This window comes from Diabrotica undecimpunctata, chromosome 10 (assembly GCF_040954645.1).
Source record: "Diabrotica undecimpunctata isolate CICGRU chromosome 10, icDiaUnde3, whole genome shotgun sequence".
Classification (NCBI taxonomy): domain Eukaryota; kingdom Metazoa; phylum Arthropoda; class Insecta; order Coleoptera; family Chrysomelidae; genus Diabrotica; species Diabrotica undecimpunctata.
In genome coordinates, this window is record NC_092812.1 from 76,695,506 (window position 1) to 76,711,760 (window position 16,255).

Genomic DNA, 16,255 nt, shown 5'->3' on the forward strand with positions numbered 1-16,255 from the left:
ATCATTTCCATCAGACATATTTTATTATAATTTAACTTTCTAAATTCTGTATATTTTCAAAATCAAAAGAATGGTTATCTTCCAAAAAATGTTAAGAATTGGCTAAGGCTGTAGTATTTAGTATAATGATTTTTATGCTGTTTTTAGTCTGCTTCTGTAGGTTTTTTTATTCTTCGGTATTGTGATCGTCACCATAAGTTTTTTCATTGTTATATTGTCCATATCAAGTTTATTCTTTTAAGTCCTCTTACAACTGTTATGATTGTACAATAGATTCACATGGTTCTCCCGCCAAGGTTGTTCGTTAATGACTTCTATGTGAGCGGTATATTTGTATGTTCCATTTAATTGTTTTATCATTTTGGAAGCAAAAGTTTGTCTTCCATGTAAATCCTTTTCCTGTGACTAATATAGCTGTTTCATGATTTACTGAGGATGTTCTGAAGCTATTTTCTCACGGCATTTCGGCGGATTTTGAAAACGATTTCCGAAATGGAAATTGAAACGTCAAAATAAACGTATTTTTAACTGAAATTATGGCAATTCCCAATAAAAATATTAAATAATATTTGCTGATGTGTTTGCCTTAAAATCATTTTTGCTTGTAATAATCATTTCTTGCTTCTTCTTTTCATTACCTTATCTACGGTCTTAAAAAGCTATTTCTTTAATAGATGTTCTCAAATTCACCCATTCATTATGTATATCTGGTTTCGTAGATTGGTGTTTCAGATATTGATTTAAACGTCTTTGAAAAAAATCTTCCATGGAGTCAGTATTTGACTGCTATTTACTAGATAATGGTGAGAATATATATCACCAGGTCTTTGGCGAACATTTTTTCATCCATAATGAGCCCATAAACAAGATCAAAACTCGTCACTGCGTATAATTCGATTCCATTCCTGATACTACTGCATACGATATTGACACCACTGCAATATCATCTCCTATATCTTTAAATCTCACAAAGAGAAATATCCCAAGAGCAAAAGGTAAAGGTACTCGGGAACATCTTCTGAACATAAGACAAATAATAGAAAAATCTAGGGAATTCAATATCCCAATATATATTTGTTTTATACATTATCGCAAAGCGTTCGACAGGGTTAAATGGCAACACTTATGGCAAATATATTATAATAAATGGCCAAACAATAAACAACCTATGTTGCAAATAGCCAAGAAGAGTTAATTGATCTCATACGACTGGTTGAAAACGAAAATCAAATATTTGGTCTGCAGTTAAACATATCAAAGACAAAGATCATGATAGTGGATAGACTACATAACAATCACCCACACATAACCACGAGTGACCGGTTTGAGTTTATGAGCTCATATTTATATCTGGAATCATTGGCACAAACACAGGGTCACTACAGGAATTAATAAAACGTAGATATGATCTAGCAGAAGTCGCCGTAGGAAAGATGGCCAAACTATGGAAGAACTCTCAAATTTCACGAACTCTAAAAATAAGGCTGATCAACTGCTTAATATTCCCAATACTGACATAAGGATGTAAATGTTGGACCCTAAGACAGGCGGAAAGAAGAAAGATAGACGCCACTGAAATGTTCCGTTGGGAAGAATGTTACGAATTTCGTGGACCGACCACAGAACAAATATTTCAATTTAAATGAGCTAAAAGTCAGCAAACGGCTATCCAGCAAAGTCCATTTTCAACAATTAAAATACTTTGGACATGTTATGAGAAAAGACACAGAAAACATGGAAAGACATATTATCCAAAAAAGGTAGAAGGCCGAAGATCACGGCACGTTAAATTACAGGTATATGGAAAATACCCATGCATAAGTTAAAAGAAGTAACCAAAGACAGAGATCTTTGGAGACGGACAATACGCGACATTACGATGACCACTACACTCCCTCCGAGGGATCAGGATTGAAAAGAGATCTTTGAACCAATGACCAGATAAGATGCGGTCAATAATACTGTAAACACAAATGATCTTAGATGGAGTCGTTCTTTTGTAAGTAGCAGCCAGACATTCCTGTGTCACTGTACTACAGATAGAAAATCGGTCTCTAAGGGCATTTACCCTTAAAGGCGTCCTTCATGGTCTGTAGATCTTCGGATAGAACCAGTACTCCTACCACTTTGTTGTCTGTGCTCTGTGGTCACTTATTTCAAAATAGAAGAGTAGATATTTTACATGTATACAGCCATAGAACTAAATCATTTTGACGTTTACCGATGACCAAGCAGTTATATTAAATGATATGAAGTGCATGATGAGCAATTTAATTGTAATTGATGATGTACGAAATCAGGAGTTAAAGGACCAAAATCCAAAAAAAAAGAAATACATCTACATGAGTGGAGAACATACTGATCTAACATTAAATAATGGGAGCTCAATAAAATACTGATAAGACTATAACTATCTGGAAGAAAATTTGGACTCAACTGGAACGGATTATCAAGCTTTCGATAAAAAAAGACAAAAACCATAACTGATAATTTCCAACAAGCCATAAACTAGATCAACAGAACTAAGTGTAAGTAGCAAACTTAAATTAATTTAAAGCAGACGTAATCTCCAATCACCAGAACTTTTCCACTAAACTGCTACCCAAATAGAATGTACCAATTCCAGAAGAAGAAAAAACAAGAAAGCAAACAAAAATTACATCTTACTAGTTAAAGAAAACCATAACAACATAAAACAGATTTGAAAAACTGAAAGAGAATGATAATGTGCAGGAGAAAAATAGTCAAAATGAAGTAGAAGAAAACGAAAAAAACTTCCAACGAAAACCACGTCCAACTGCAGTCTACAAAAAGTAGAAGAAAACGAAAAAAAACTCCCAACGAAAACCACATCCAACTGCAGTCTACAAGGTAAGGGTAGTAACTCATATTCACACATTATTAAAGCAAATTGCGCAAGGTAAACATTTTCTAGAGGTACCATTTCAGATGGAACTACCAATTGAAAAAAAATATTAAAATAAGTAAGGAATACAATAATGCATGAAATAAATACAAAAAAGCATCATTTTGATTTGTTCACAGGCAAAATTCATCAAAAAATTTCTGCAAAAGTCATTGCCTTCATGACATATCTTTAATGCAATGCTTTGGCTTTCTTATTTTCCATGCATCTGGAATGTTAAAATTGTCATGATCTTGAAACCAAGAAAAACTCTTTGAAGTCGCATCGTATAGATTTATTAGCCTATTACCGGTGTTCTCAAAAGTCTAAGAAAATCTACACATACCGATTTAAAACAGTTTGTGGATTGCAAGAACATCATCTCCGAACATCAATTTGGTTTTCAAGAAAAGCATGGGATTATTAAACAAGTGCACAGACTAGTCAATAAAATTAACGACTTTGAAGGAAAAAGCTACTGCTCGGCAGCGTTCTTTCGTATTTCGCAAGCTGTTGATAAGGTTTGGCAAAACGGCCAAATTTCTATAAAATATTCTATTACAAGATAAAAAAATACCTACATTTTACTTACAAATCCTAAAATCCTATTTGAATCGCAGACTCAAATTTGTTATACTTCATGGTATAACAACATCCGGCACTCGCTGGTGTTCCACAGGGAAGTGTTTTTGGTAACTACTCTCTATCTGTTGTACAAGTGTGACTTACCGACTTTTAAAGCTAGAATGGTTGGAAAATTTGCAGACGACAAGCCGTTCTTATATCACATACTAATTATTCATTGATCACACAACTTACGAAACAATCTCAATATAATTTAAGAATGGCTTAAGAAATGATGATTTAAAGAGAACGAGTCCAAGTGCACTCATGTGATATTCACAAAACGAAGGGATAACTGCCCAACAATAACAATTATAAATTCAAATTCCACACGGTCAAGATGCCAAATATCTGGGAATTCATTTAGACCGACGACTAACATGGCAAAAACATATCTGTGTGAAACGCAAACAGTTCGGACTGAAGTTCAGAAAAATGTACTGTCTTATACGTCAAAAATCGCAATTATCATTAGAAAACACGATTCTGCCCTACAAGTCAATACTAAATCCCATTTGGACCTCCGGAATCTAACTATGGGTTACATCTAACTATGGGTTACAACAAGTAGTTCAAACCTTGCTACATATGTTCCCAATACAATAGTGTTATTCAAAGAGACATTCCTCAAATACATTACAGTCAAATACGTCAATATTACATTACACATATTACATTACACATATTACATTACACAACTATTTTTAGAAACGAATAACGCGCGTAGACTAAAAAGGTATATTCCATCTGACTTAACTCGCAGATTCCAGAACTGATAATAGTCCTAGTCATAATCATAGAACTAATTTTGGCCAATGTAGCCATAATTTGATGTTCGTGAAAGAGTTTGTATAAGTTACAAGAAGCTTAGGTTAAATATTATGGAATTTAGTTCATGGTAATTACGTTACACAGGGTATATAGACATACCAAAAACTCATTACCTACGGGCAGATTGTTTAATAAAGGGAGTTAAAAAAAACTTTAACGGATAACAAAGAAATGAAAAGAAGAATAACAACAGCGAAAAAGTAATATCCTATGGCAATGGCACTCTATGGAATAAAAACATTACAAAAAAAAACAGAAAATTTACTATACACAATTTAATAAACAGCAGTATATTGTATGGATTTGAGAATTGGAGAGAACAGAGAAATATAAAAAAGATTAAAAGGTATTGAAATAGATGCCGTCAGAATATCACTTCGGATTTTAAGAAAACATAGAATCAGAAATGTGACAATTAAAGAAATGATTGTGAAAGAAATGGAAAGAATTATTATCAATGCCATAGAGAAAAAACAGTTCACATTTTATAAACACATAGAACTTATGTGAGAAACAAGACTCCCAAACTCCAATTGGAAACAGAAAAAAAAGGTAGATAAGGTACACAACATTTTTAACTGATGTATGTATATAAATATATTACAGTTTTACAGTAGTATTTTTCTTAACAGTTATATATATCCAGAGTATATCCAGCACAACACTATATTCGTCAAAAAAGTTCTCTAAATGTCATACAGTAAAATATATATTTTAGTACAATTTGGGTAGTATTTTAAAAGCGAATCGAAACTATGGTTATACAAAAATACAGCAAAAAATCATACTAACCTGAAAAAGTAAACGCACACACTTTAAACTCGTTAGTAATATACAGCGTCAAAACCACCAAATGCCAGATCTGAACTTCCATGATTTATGTCCCACCAGATTCTGTAAAGAGAATTAAATGATATAAGTTTTGTTTCTATTTACTTTAAAAATGTTTACGATATTATAAAAATTATGTTTTTTTTTGGGTTTTTAGGTATCCTCTTTTCTATTCTATGCCAAAGCAAATAAAAGTCTTCAAAAAGTGCTAAAAATTACTTTAAATTTGATTCATCAAAAAAAACTCTTTATTAATTCTGTTTGGTTATTACCTCTCAGGTCGTAAGGTCCCCTTTACGAGCTGGTAAATTGTACATTCCCTTAAAAAAGGTAATCCTTTCATCGACCTAGTGTCTTAATAATTATAATGTCAGTTACTCAAATTATGTAATTTAAGGATCATCTGACCTCATTATGTGGCTACTTCGAACTACTTTATAAACATATTTCACTGATGATGATGTGATAGAATCGAAAAAGTTTTGAAAATTTATATATTTATTTTGGATAAGTTTTTACTTCATTATAAGTTTTTTTAAACTATTGATTTACTACTGAACTACTGATTATTTATGGCTATAAGATTTTTTCTTTCTTTTATTAAAGAAAAATCTAGAGTATATTTTAAGTAAGTATTTTAAGTTACACACAGATATATCAAATTTTTTTATCAAACACTGCTCCATATATTTAAAATTTTATTTATTGCATTATTATTTAACTATATACATACGCAATAAGAAGGCATTAGGTATCTAAAGAGGAAAGAGGAAACTTGAGGCCTAATATCTTAAGCTTATGTTTGAAGAAAATTTACAACGTATCCTAGAAGATATAAGAAATCTTAAGAAAGATCCTATAGAACGACTGAAAAAGAGATTACGGAAAATTTTAAGACAGTATCTGCAAGATATAAGTTAGACAGTTGCAAAGCAACCGAAGACAGAAATATCAAAAATATAAAAAAAAGATTAGAGACAATATTGAAATGATACAAACATAATTACGAAAAAGGAAGGTTGAACATAATAACGATACTATGGGAGAGAACTTTGATCTTAAAACAGAAAAGAATATTATCCCAGACATAGAAACCACCGATTCGATTAAACCATATCTAGATGCAATCCAATCATATGCCGAACTTTTGGACAATAGTGGAAAACCACAACTTATAAGATACATCCTGAAGGTTAAATTAACGCAGACGCCAAAGTTAAGTAGTTATGCTTTAAATATCGAGCTCGTAAATGACAAAAAAGAAAATTTCTTAACAAAACAATTAATTTCCGTACTGTCAACCAAGATCAACTCAGCTAAACAAGCGAGTATGATAACCTTCCGCCGGGCGCGGCTATTCAAATTGATACAACACAAATATTTTGTGCCAGTATGTGTATCTCGTAAATAGTCGGGAATTGTTGTCACCAGTAGCTTCCTACCTCTCATTATTTTACAAAACGTGGTCTATCATTAGTAAATATTCTTTGCTAGAACGGAGATATTTGAATATTGTTCGTTTTGATATATCGCGCCCATTAGTGTAACAAAATTAATTTGGTAAATTTTTGGTAAGTACTATTTCTTTATATTACTACTACCTTTCCTTTTTTTATTCAAAATTACATAATTATACTTACACTTACTTCATAAACATCAAACTGATTAACTTCGCCTGGTTGGAGATTTTTTTGTAAGGTAACAAATTTATATTTGTTGTATATCAGTTGTATTAAAAAATATACCTCGGGGGATCCTAAAGATGTTGAAGAACTACAAAGATTGATGTTTGACGATGACGAAGATGATTCACAGGACGATTTTGATGATGAAGAGGATACAGATGCAGAATATGAAGTCGAACCTCATGATGGCGAGTCAGATACCGAGCTAGAAGCTAGTGACAATGATGATTACGATGGATCTAACGCAGATGACCACAACTTTTTTTGGAAGAGAGAAAAGTGAAGGAAAGAAGCTCTTAGAAAAAACATAATGGAACTGATAATGTTGAACTGAAAGCATTTATCGGTCTCTTAAACTTTGCTGGTGTTCATAGAAGTAACAGATGGAGTGTGGAAGACCCGGGGATGGTATTGAAAAATTCCGCCTAGTCATAAACACCAAAAGATTTAAGTTTATTATGCGTTGTATGCGATTTGATGATCGCACTACCAGAAATGAAAGAAAAAAAAACCGACAAAATTGCAGCAATTCGTGATATTTTTACAATGTTTGCGAATAATTCATAGAAATCCTATAGTTTAGGACACAACGTTACAACTGATAATTGGAAGGCTTTCGACGCGGTTTTGTGCAATACATATCGACTAAACCTAATAAATATGGTGTGAAAATCTACGCACTTGTGGATTTCCAGGTTTACTATCTATAAACTTTAGAAATATATGCAGGATTATAACCTGAAGGCCCATTTCGATTGAGCAATTCACTGTCGGATGTTGTTCTGCGACTTTGCTAACCCATTTATCAGACAGGACGAAATGTTACTGCTGATAACTGGTTCACCAGTATTCCATTGATAGATGAGTTATGACGTAAAAACCTTTCTTATCTTGGTACGTTGAAATAAAATAAAGTCGAAATTCCACCTGCATTCCTTCTAAATAAGGCGAGAGCCAATAATAGTAGCTTGTTTGCCTTCAAAAATCGATGCACTTTGGTTTCTTACGTTCCCAGAAAAGGAAAATGTGTAATTTTTGCTTCAAGTCTATATGGAGATTCCTCTATTAATCTTGAAATAGAAGATAAAAAGAAGCCATCTGTTATTACCTTTTACAATTGCACCAAAGGCGGAGTTGACCCAATAGAGAAATTGTGTACATCATACAACGTAGCTAGAAATGTTCGTCGTTGGCCCATGGTGGTATTTTTCGCTATGCTCAATATTAGTGGAATAAATGCTGAGGTAATATATTTTGGCAATGATCAAAATGTTATTCGAAGAAAAAAATTTTTGAAAGATTTGTCACATGAATTAATTTAACCTCATTCGACGAATTTAGAAATATCAGGAATTCATATAGGCCTGCAACGACGTCTAAAAGAATTTGCTCCATTAGAGCAAGGAGAACAGAAAACAGAAAATAAACATGTCGGAAAACACAAGAGACGTCATACATGCATTGGACAAAGACGTTTGACTACGTAAAACTGCAAAACATGTAAGAAACCTATTTGTCTGATTCACCTAGACAACTTTTGTAATATTTGCAGTCATATATTTACAGAAATACCACAAGATGACATAAATGAGGTAAAGCGGGAATCACATAAGTTTTTGATGTATTACGTACATGGATTACGTACATGATGTATTAAATGCATAGTATTAAAATAAGTTGTAGTTATTTACAATAAGAGACGTAAACAGCCGCGTAATCAATTCGATACCCCGCATCCATTTCTTTTGGTTTGCTCGACGTAGGTTAATAAAGAAATTTGGAAGAAATTTAGATAACCTTGTGGCAAAACTAACCATTGCACAAGGAAAGGGAGACAATCAGAACAGACCGATGGTGTCCCTTTTTCGTAGTCGTACTAGCGAAAGTAAACAAAATAATTACAATAAGTGTATTCACAAATGGATTAAGAGCTTAGGATTAAGACAATAACAAAAGCAAGAAATGTTACCAGTTTAGCAGAAGTAATTACAAGTGCCAAGGACGAAGAGTCGCTGCCCGCACAGAGAATTCAGAAATGTACCATAAGAATAAAACGTATAAAAGGGAAGAAGAAATACAACGTACCGATACAAAAACAATTTCGACAGAAGATAGGAAGAATATAAGAACAACAAGAGCAGAAATACAAATGAAAACTCAAGACAAAAATATTCAATGTTGAAACAGATTCCAAAGAAACAGAGGTGCATGGCTAATACAGCGAGGAAGAAACAATATTCAATGGACACGCATTGCTTCAGGAGCAAATTGGTCGAATAGTCATGACTAAACGGTAGCATGTGCCAGTAGGGAGCCTTGACAAAGCAGAAATCAATTACGGTAGAGAAGACATTGTTATTAATAGTATGGAGTATTTCCAAATGGAGACATTACCTGCTGTAGAAGGAATTTGTTATTTTAATGGACTACCGTCCATTAGTGTAATTATTTGGTATGACCAACCATTCAAGCAGACTAACTTAATTCAGATCGAAATTGGAGGCTTGCACCCGTACCATAAACAAAACTTAATGTGTTTTTTGTGGACTGTTTTAATGTGATGTCTTTTTGATATTTTTTTGGAAACTTTCGATGTTTTTTAACTTTTGAAGAAAAAATATTGTATTTTTGACCGATGATGTCCCTTTTTCGTAGTGGTACTTTTTAAATTTTGACCAGCTTTTAAGATTGCTTTGTAAGCCCAGAGCGCTCAGCTAGGATTTTCTATTCTATATAATAGCTTAGGCTATTTGATTCAAATGCTGTAACAGAATACAGTTATGGGATTATTAAGGAAGTACTAAAGTTTTCACTGATGAGGGTATAATAGGACGGAAATCATTTTGAACTATTGTAATAGGTTTGATTTTTTTTTATTTTAATGTCTTTTATTAAACAAATATACTAATTACATTAAAACATTTTACTTCATTCTAAAGTATTTTAATTATTATAGTATAGAGCCAACCACTAGAAAGTATCCCATTTTAAGCTGAAAAATAATATGTTAACCAGTACGTTATGTACATAAGACATTCTTTAAAACATGTGTTTATCACATTTTCGATAAAAAATCAGGGATAGGGTCAAGACAAATCAATATCAGGTGCAATTTTCATTAGGATGTAGGTAATAAAAAAATATAGTAATTGCGTTCCTGACGGTATGCTTATTGTCCTCTGATATGGCTATTATAATTTTCGATCCCATGCCTTCAACGACTCGATGCATTCTAAAGACAGCCCTTAATTATTCGTGACCTCATATTTCTCTTCAGATCTAATGGAAATGCGGAAAGGGATCTCAAAATGCATACAGGGATTTCGGAAACTTCAACAGCTCGAGATATTTCGAAAAATTACTCCTTTCTTAAATTTCTCTTTGGTTCGATATTTATAGCGCTATGAAATGCAGTAAACAACAAAGCTGTAGATATTTTTAGGTTTATTATACATATGAAGAAATAATTGAAATTTATATAGTGGATGTAAATGATTTATGCGATCTACAACATAAACTTATAATTTCAATTCTGAAAAATGGCGATAAAATTGCAACTACAATACACTTTATTGATATATAAATCGTTAGGAAATATGAAGCTGGTGAGTGCAAGTTTTCGGAGAGAACGATACGTTATATTTACATTCGTATTTATAGATTTCAAACAAGCTTATACTCACAAAAATGGTCAAAACACTCAAGCTTTTAGAACAAACAGCGATAGGGCGAACGAACGACAAGAAACGATTTTAGGTCTAAAATATTAATATTTAGCATATTCTAACGAAACAGACATGGTTAGCGAGATCGAAGAAGGAATTATAATAATTATTTTTATTTTATTTACAAGCTATACACTTTTCTAAAGAAATTGTAGCTGTTCTGGCGAACTTTTTAACTACTTGCCTTAAAGCTGCTCTATCCAGTAGTGCCTGTGCCCAGTTCTTTATTTCCAGTGTTCTTAAATCGCTTTCAACTTTATCCTGGCAATGTATCCTTGATCTTCCTTTTGGTCTTTCTCCTTTTGATGTCCACTCCGTCAAGCTTCTTTGAGCTGCGTTTTTTTGCTCTCTTGAATATATTTCTGCGCCACTGCTTTTGTGCTTTTCTTATTTACAATGTTTTTTTCTTCCAGTATTTTATTTATTTAAAAATTCATTAATGCTCTTATTTCGTTTATCTAAAGATCTTTATAAGTAAAACTTGTAGTTTCTGCTGCGTATAATACTGTTGGACTTTGTTGTTTGATATATTCTTAATTAAATATTATGTTTATATGGGATTAAATCCCCTTTATTAAACTCGATTGTGGCTTAATCCCATAGAAACATATTTATTTTTTTATTTAGCGTATGGCATACAATAAGAATACACAATTAAAAACAATAAAAAACGTTAAATGGAGTATTACAAACGAACATCTATCTGATGTATCAATATGATCTAAAAGATTTTTAGTCGCATTCACTAACTCAACTCCAGGGAACCGCCTTCAGGGGCCTTCTTCAAAAATATGACGCACAGTCTGTCGTTGCACACCACAATCACACTCAGGAGAAATGGACTTTTGCCTATTTACATCTGGCGCTGCTTGCTCTTATTCTGTTTAGCGTTGTCCATGTATTGCGGGTCAGTTCAAAGCCTGGCAGTATCTGACCGATACAGGCTATTTGGAGTACTTCCTGTGGTGTTTCCTCTCCCATTTTCTTATCCAGGCGTTGGTGAGGCTGGGAGAATTCCTGATGTCAAGAGGTGGCCTTTAATAATAGAGAATATCTGAAGCGCAGACTATTCATTTCGATATCAAGCTTGTCAGGGTGGATAGTTAGTTGAAAGACTTTTGTTGAAAGAAAAAACTATAAAATGAAATAAAAAATAAATGTATTTTAATAATTTATAATTATTGTTATATATTGATATAAATAATATACACTTATCAATAAAATTTAATATTTCTTACGAAATAATAGTAAAATTAAATAACTTTTTATAAAAAAATTGAATTAATTTATTTTTCCGGAATTTTCCGAGTTATGAAAATAGCATAATTCTTATTATTTTGTTGAGCTACCCTAGTTTAAAAAAAATAAAGATTCTACGTGCGATAGAAACCAAGATATTGCAAATTTTGCCAGTGCGCTTTAATTTGAAGTTCCAATCTAAAAAAAAAATGGAGCCCATCAGTTCTCCCCTCCACTTATTCGTGGCGGATTTTATGAGTACTACCATTTTAACGGGTTATAACTTTTTACTTCTTCACTGTATATGCCATCTATAAGGTGTATCACAAAATTTAGATCTTTATTTAGAATTTATATAGAATATATATTTATATAGAATTTAGAAGTGAGATTTTAAGAATAAAATGCTGTCTTGGTTCCTATTGGTGATAGAAGTTTCTTTTTTTTTTAACTGGCTTCTCATTAAGCCTACTTACAACCGTATGATATAAAAAATATTAAAGTTATTATAAATGTTTAGAAGCTAATAAGTCAGCCCTTTTTGACACTGTTTTTAATAACAGATTTAATAAAATGTTGAAGTTTTTTTAATAAAACGACGAAAAAATAAATGAAGCCTTAAAGAATCGATTGTGATTTATAAAATATTTCTAGAGTGACTGTTTGGGCAAACACAGTCGTTTAAATAATTGCTCTCCGGTATAAACAAATTATTAACTTATAAAATATTTGGTCGCTCTGTTTGAAATTTGGGATACTGTAATAATTCATTAACTGTGTTTATACAAAAAACAAAGTTAGTAATATTTATAAATTACTACAAAAATAAGTATTTTTTATAATTATCTTGGCTAATTGCTTATGTATTTTATTTTGGAAACTCTCAACATAAAGAACTTTTTATGATCTACGCTTTTATTTGAAACATTTTGCTCTAGAATGTATAATACATTTTTTAGAGGCAAAAAACTAGGTTTTTTACTTTTTAAGATTGTTTAAAGAAAACACAAAACAAAATCAGCTATACGTCACGGATTTTTCATCAGCTACCCGACATATACCTTGTAGAACCTTCAATTGACTAGTGCAGTAGAAGAATAATTGGAATAGAATAAAAAATTAGAATTTTTTTGGGCAAATATATTTTTGTAACTGTTTAAACAAATTACATTGTTTGTTTATTAATAATATAATTAAAACATTGCATACTTACAATTTACGCAAAAAGTATATAAGAATTAAAAAAAAAAAGATCAAAATCAATCAACTAGAACCAGAAATAAAGAAACTTACAATATTTTAAACTTCATTAACATTTTTAAACGCTTGAATTTTTGTTCCCCCTAACATGGTTCGACTAATCTTCATTTCAGCTTCATTTTGTAAAACTCGCAGATAATGCTGTCCAAGTTTAATCTGATTCCTTCTTTTTACCTAATCGTTCTAGAATAACTTTCTTTTTTCTTTAAGTTCGTGTAAAACTGTCTACAAGTTATAGCTTAAAAGTTATTCTAGTTGCTTAGACGTTAGAAATAACAGTCATTTGACAACACGATTTTTGGTTATAAAAATGATTTTTTTAACCTCTTTTAAGACATTGATAGATAGGACATTTTTAAGGTGTCATTTAACCCAACATGAATCATATTAATTAAAACTACAATATGTATAAACAACTTTAGAAATTATGCTGCCCATTCTTATCGGTACTCAAAGCTTGGGGGTTCAAATTAAAGGTTGCCCCTTAGATTTCTCACCCCTGTCCCAGCCGAAATGTACGGCGTTGCAAAAAAATTAATCTATGTACCGATACGAAACTTTGTGACTTTGTATATGAATGCTGTGTCAAATTATTAAAAATGGGAAAAAAGTTTTCCGAAAATAAAAAATTTTCCCTGCTCCTGGTACCAATATTTTGTCATTTACCTAAGGTCTACCAAAGTTATAAATGCCGTACAAATATGTTTGGCTAAAAAGTCTCTCCCCTTGAGTGGTAAGTTAATCTAACCTGTAACTCACTTGTACGGAGAATTGACAGCATTGTTTCTAAAGTTCTTATTACATAATATAGTATTTTTTTATATGTGATTCCTCCCCCTCCTCAATATTTTCTCCTTCGTAATTATGTAGTGGAGTTATGTAATTTGTTTGACTATTTCTGTCCAATTATTTCTCTCCTGTGTGTGTTGGGATATGTGATTCATGCTGTGTCAAATAACCCATTAAAAATCTCCCATGGGCTTGTAGGAGTGTTAAGGACAATAATACCCAACTTTGGGCGCAAAGGACTTGGATTTGAGGAACTCTTAAGAACAGCTGAAGATAGACAAACGTTTGCCACCATAACCGCTAACCTCCATTGATGGAGACGGCACTTGAAGAAGAAGAAGGGCGCAATAACAAATATTTAGGTTGATGTTTTACAATAGTTATACACAATTAACGATTTTGCCTTATTGTGCAGTTTTCGAAGCAACAAATTAACTTTAGAAATTTTAGCAATCTCCATTTTAAAGCTTTTTTGTGTTTTAAATTTAAATTTATATTTAATTAAATTATGTTTTGTATTTTTACCTCAAAAAACGTATAGGGTTTCTTTTGATAGATTTATAAAATGCGATTATCTCGAAAACTCTTGAGTTTTGAAGTTATTAAGAAGTATACTTTTTTTTGTTAAAATAATGTATCATTAATATTTTTTTACAAAAATTGTGCTAACTTGAAGAGCAAAAAAGTTAAGCGCAAATTTATGCCACATATGTAGCATATTTGGCGCCCTCTACCAGCTATATAAAAGTATGCATCACATTATAATTTCTTATACTTAAGAGCACCCAGTTGTAAATTTTTTTACAATAATGTTCATAAACATGAAAGTTATAGCGCAGTATAAAATTTTAAATTTCTACTTTAAAACCCTGTATCTGTCTTAACATCAACATTTTATTAAAGCAAGTTGGCTTAAATCGTAATATTTAAAAGTGTAGAATCTGCTATTACTTTTTGTACAATTATTTAGGAACACACTGGGCTACCTTGTACCTATAGGCCTATAAAGTAAACAAAATTTCAGATACCTGGAATTGTTACTTTTTGGCTTATTTCCTTATTTCCCTATACTAAATGCAGTCAAGAAAGGAAAATTGAAAACAAAGAGATACCTTTTTCAAAATTTTAAATAAAAGCTTGCATCAGACAGTTTTTTCAATTGTAATAGTTGTGTCTCTTTCATAATAAGAAATCTTGGAATCTTAAACAATCTTAAACAGCCACTATAAATATATTTGTGTAGGTACTGAATGAATTAAGGCTAATTACATATGTAGTATAACACAGTTTGTCGTCACTTTTAAGAACCTACCGTTAAATCAACAGTATTAGAGAGGAAGGACTGACTAATAACCAAAATGAAATTCCATTATAGCAGAAATATTTACACAAAATTCAAGAATATGTATTATAATATATATATATATATATATATATATATATATATATATATATATATATATACAAAAGTGTGGAAACGCCTAATTATCTCCTAATTAGTCCTAATGAAGGGTCCGAATTGAACAAAAACCGGGATACGCCTATTCTGTAATCTGGAGATTTCAAATTTGATGCTTATTGCCAGATTTACCATATTTCTGATATCATTAGTCGTTTTGGTGTTTTAAATACAACAATCTGTATATTGAATTATTATTGGAATCTCCACTTCAATACGAGTTCAACCATATGTAGACTTTTTAGGTATTTTATCTACTTACGAAGATCTTAAATAAATAAAACTCCTCAATGCCAAACATGTAGTTTTGAAGTAATTCGTTAAATATATATAATGCTGTTAGTTTTGATATTAATTCATAAAACTTACAATAGCTTGACGTTTATTGAAAAGATTTAATAACTAAAGCTGCCGGTTGTTTTATGTTTTTTAAAAGCTCTATCATAAAGATGGTTTTTAATGAAAAAAAGCGTATTACTGTTTTCATGATGACGAGCTACGGCAAAAATAAATCTTATAGTGAAGTGACCAATTTGTACAACGATACTTTCCCAAACCATTCTCCTATCCATAAGGCGACGGTACAAAAAATTGTAAAGCACTCTGAGAAAACTGGACGAGTAAAAGATGGCATTCGAACAGGTAGACCAAAAACTGTTATTAATTATAATAAAACTTTAGATTTAATGCAGACTTTAGTTGAAGATCTACATACATCCTCACGTAGAGCTTCACAAATACGTGATGTATGCCATTTTTCAGTCTAACGTGTGTTACATTAAAATTAATTTAAACCCTACAAAATCCATTTATTGCATAGAACCCCATAGAAAAAAATCTAGGAGGTCTAGATCTGGTGATCTTAAGGGGCCACACTATTTGTCCTCATCTACTAATCCACCTCCCA

The 16,255-nt window shown here is 31.6% G+C and overlaps 1 protein-coding gene across 2 annotated transcripts in view; it reads right to left on the minus strand.

Moving 5' to 3' along the window:
* Positions 1-16,255, minus strand: part of LOC140452506 (fibroblast growth factor receptor homolog 1-like) — a 139,617-nt gene that overhangs the window by 43,114 nt on the left and 80,248 nt on the right. For both annotated transcript variants that reach the window (XM_072546812.1, XM_072546813.1), the window contains exon 2: positions 5,153-5,254. In XM_072546812.1, the coding sequence (XP_072402913.1) occupies positions 5,153-5,234 (82 nt within the window). In that variant the 5' untranslated portion in view covers positions 5,235-5,254. The remainder of the gene's footprint in view (positions 1-5,152; positions 5,255-16,255) is intronic.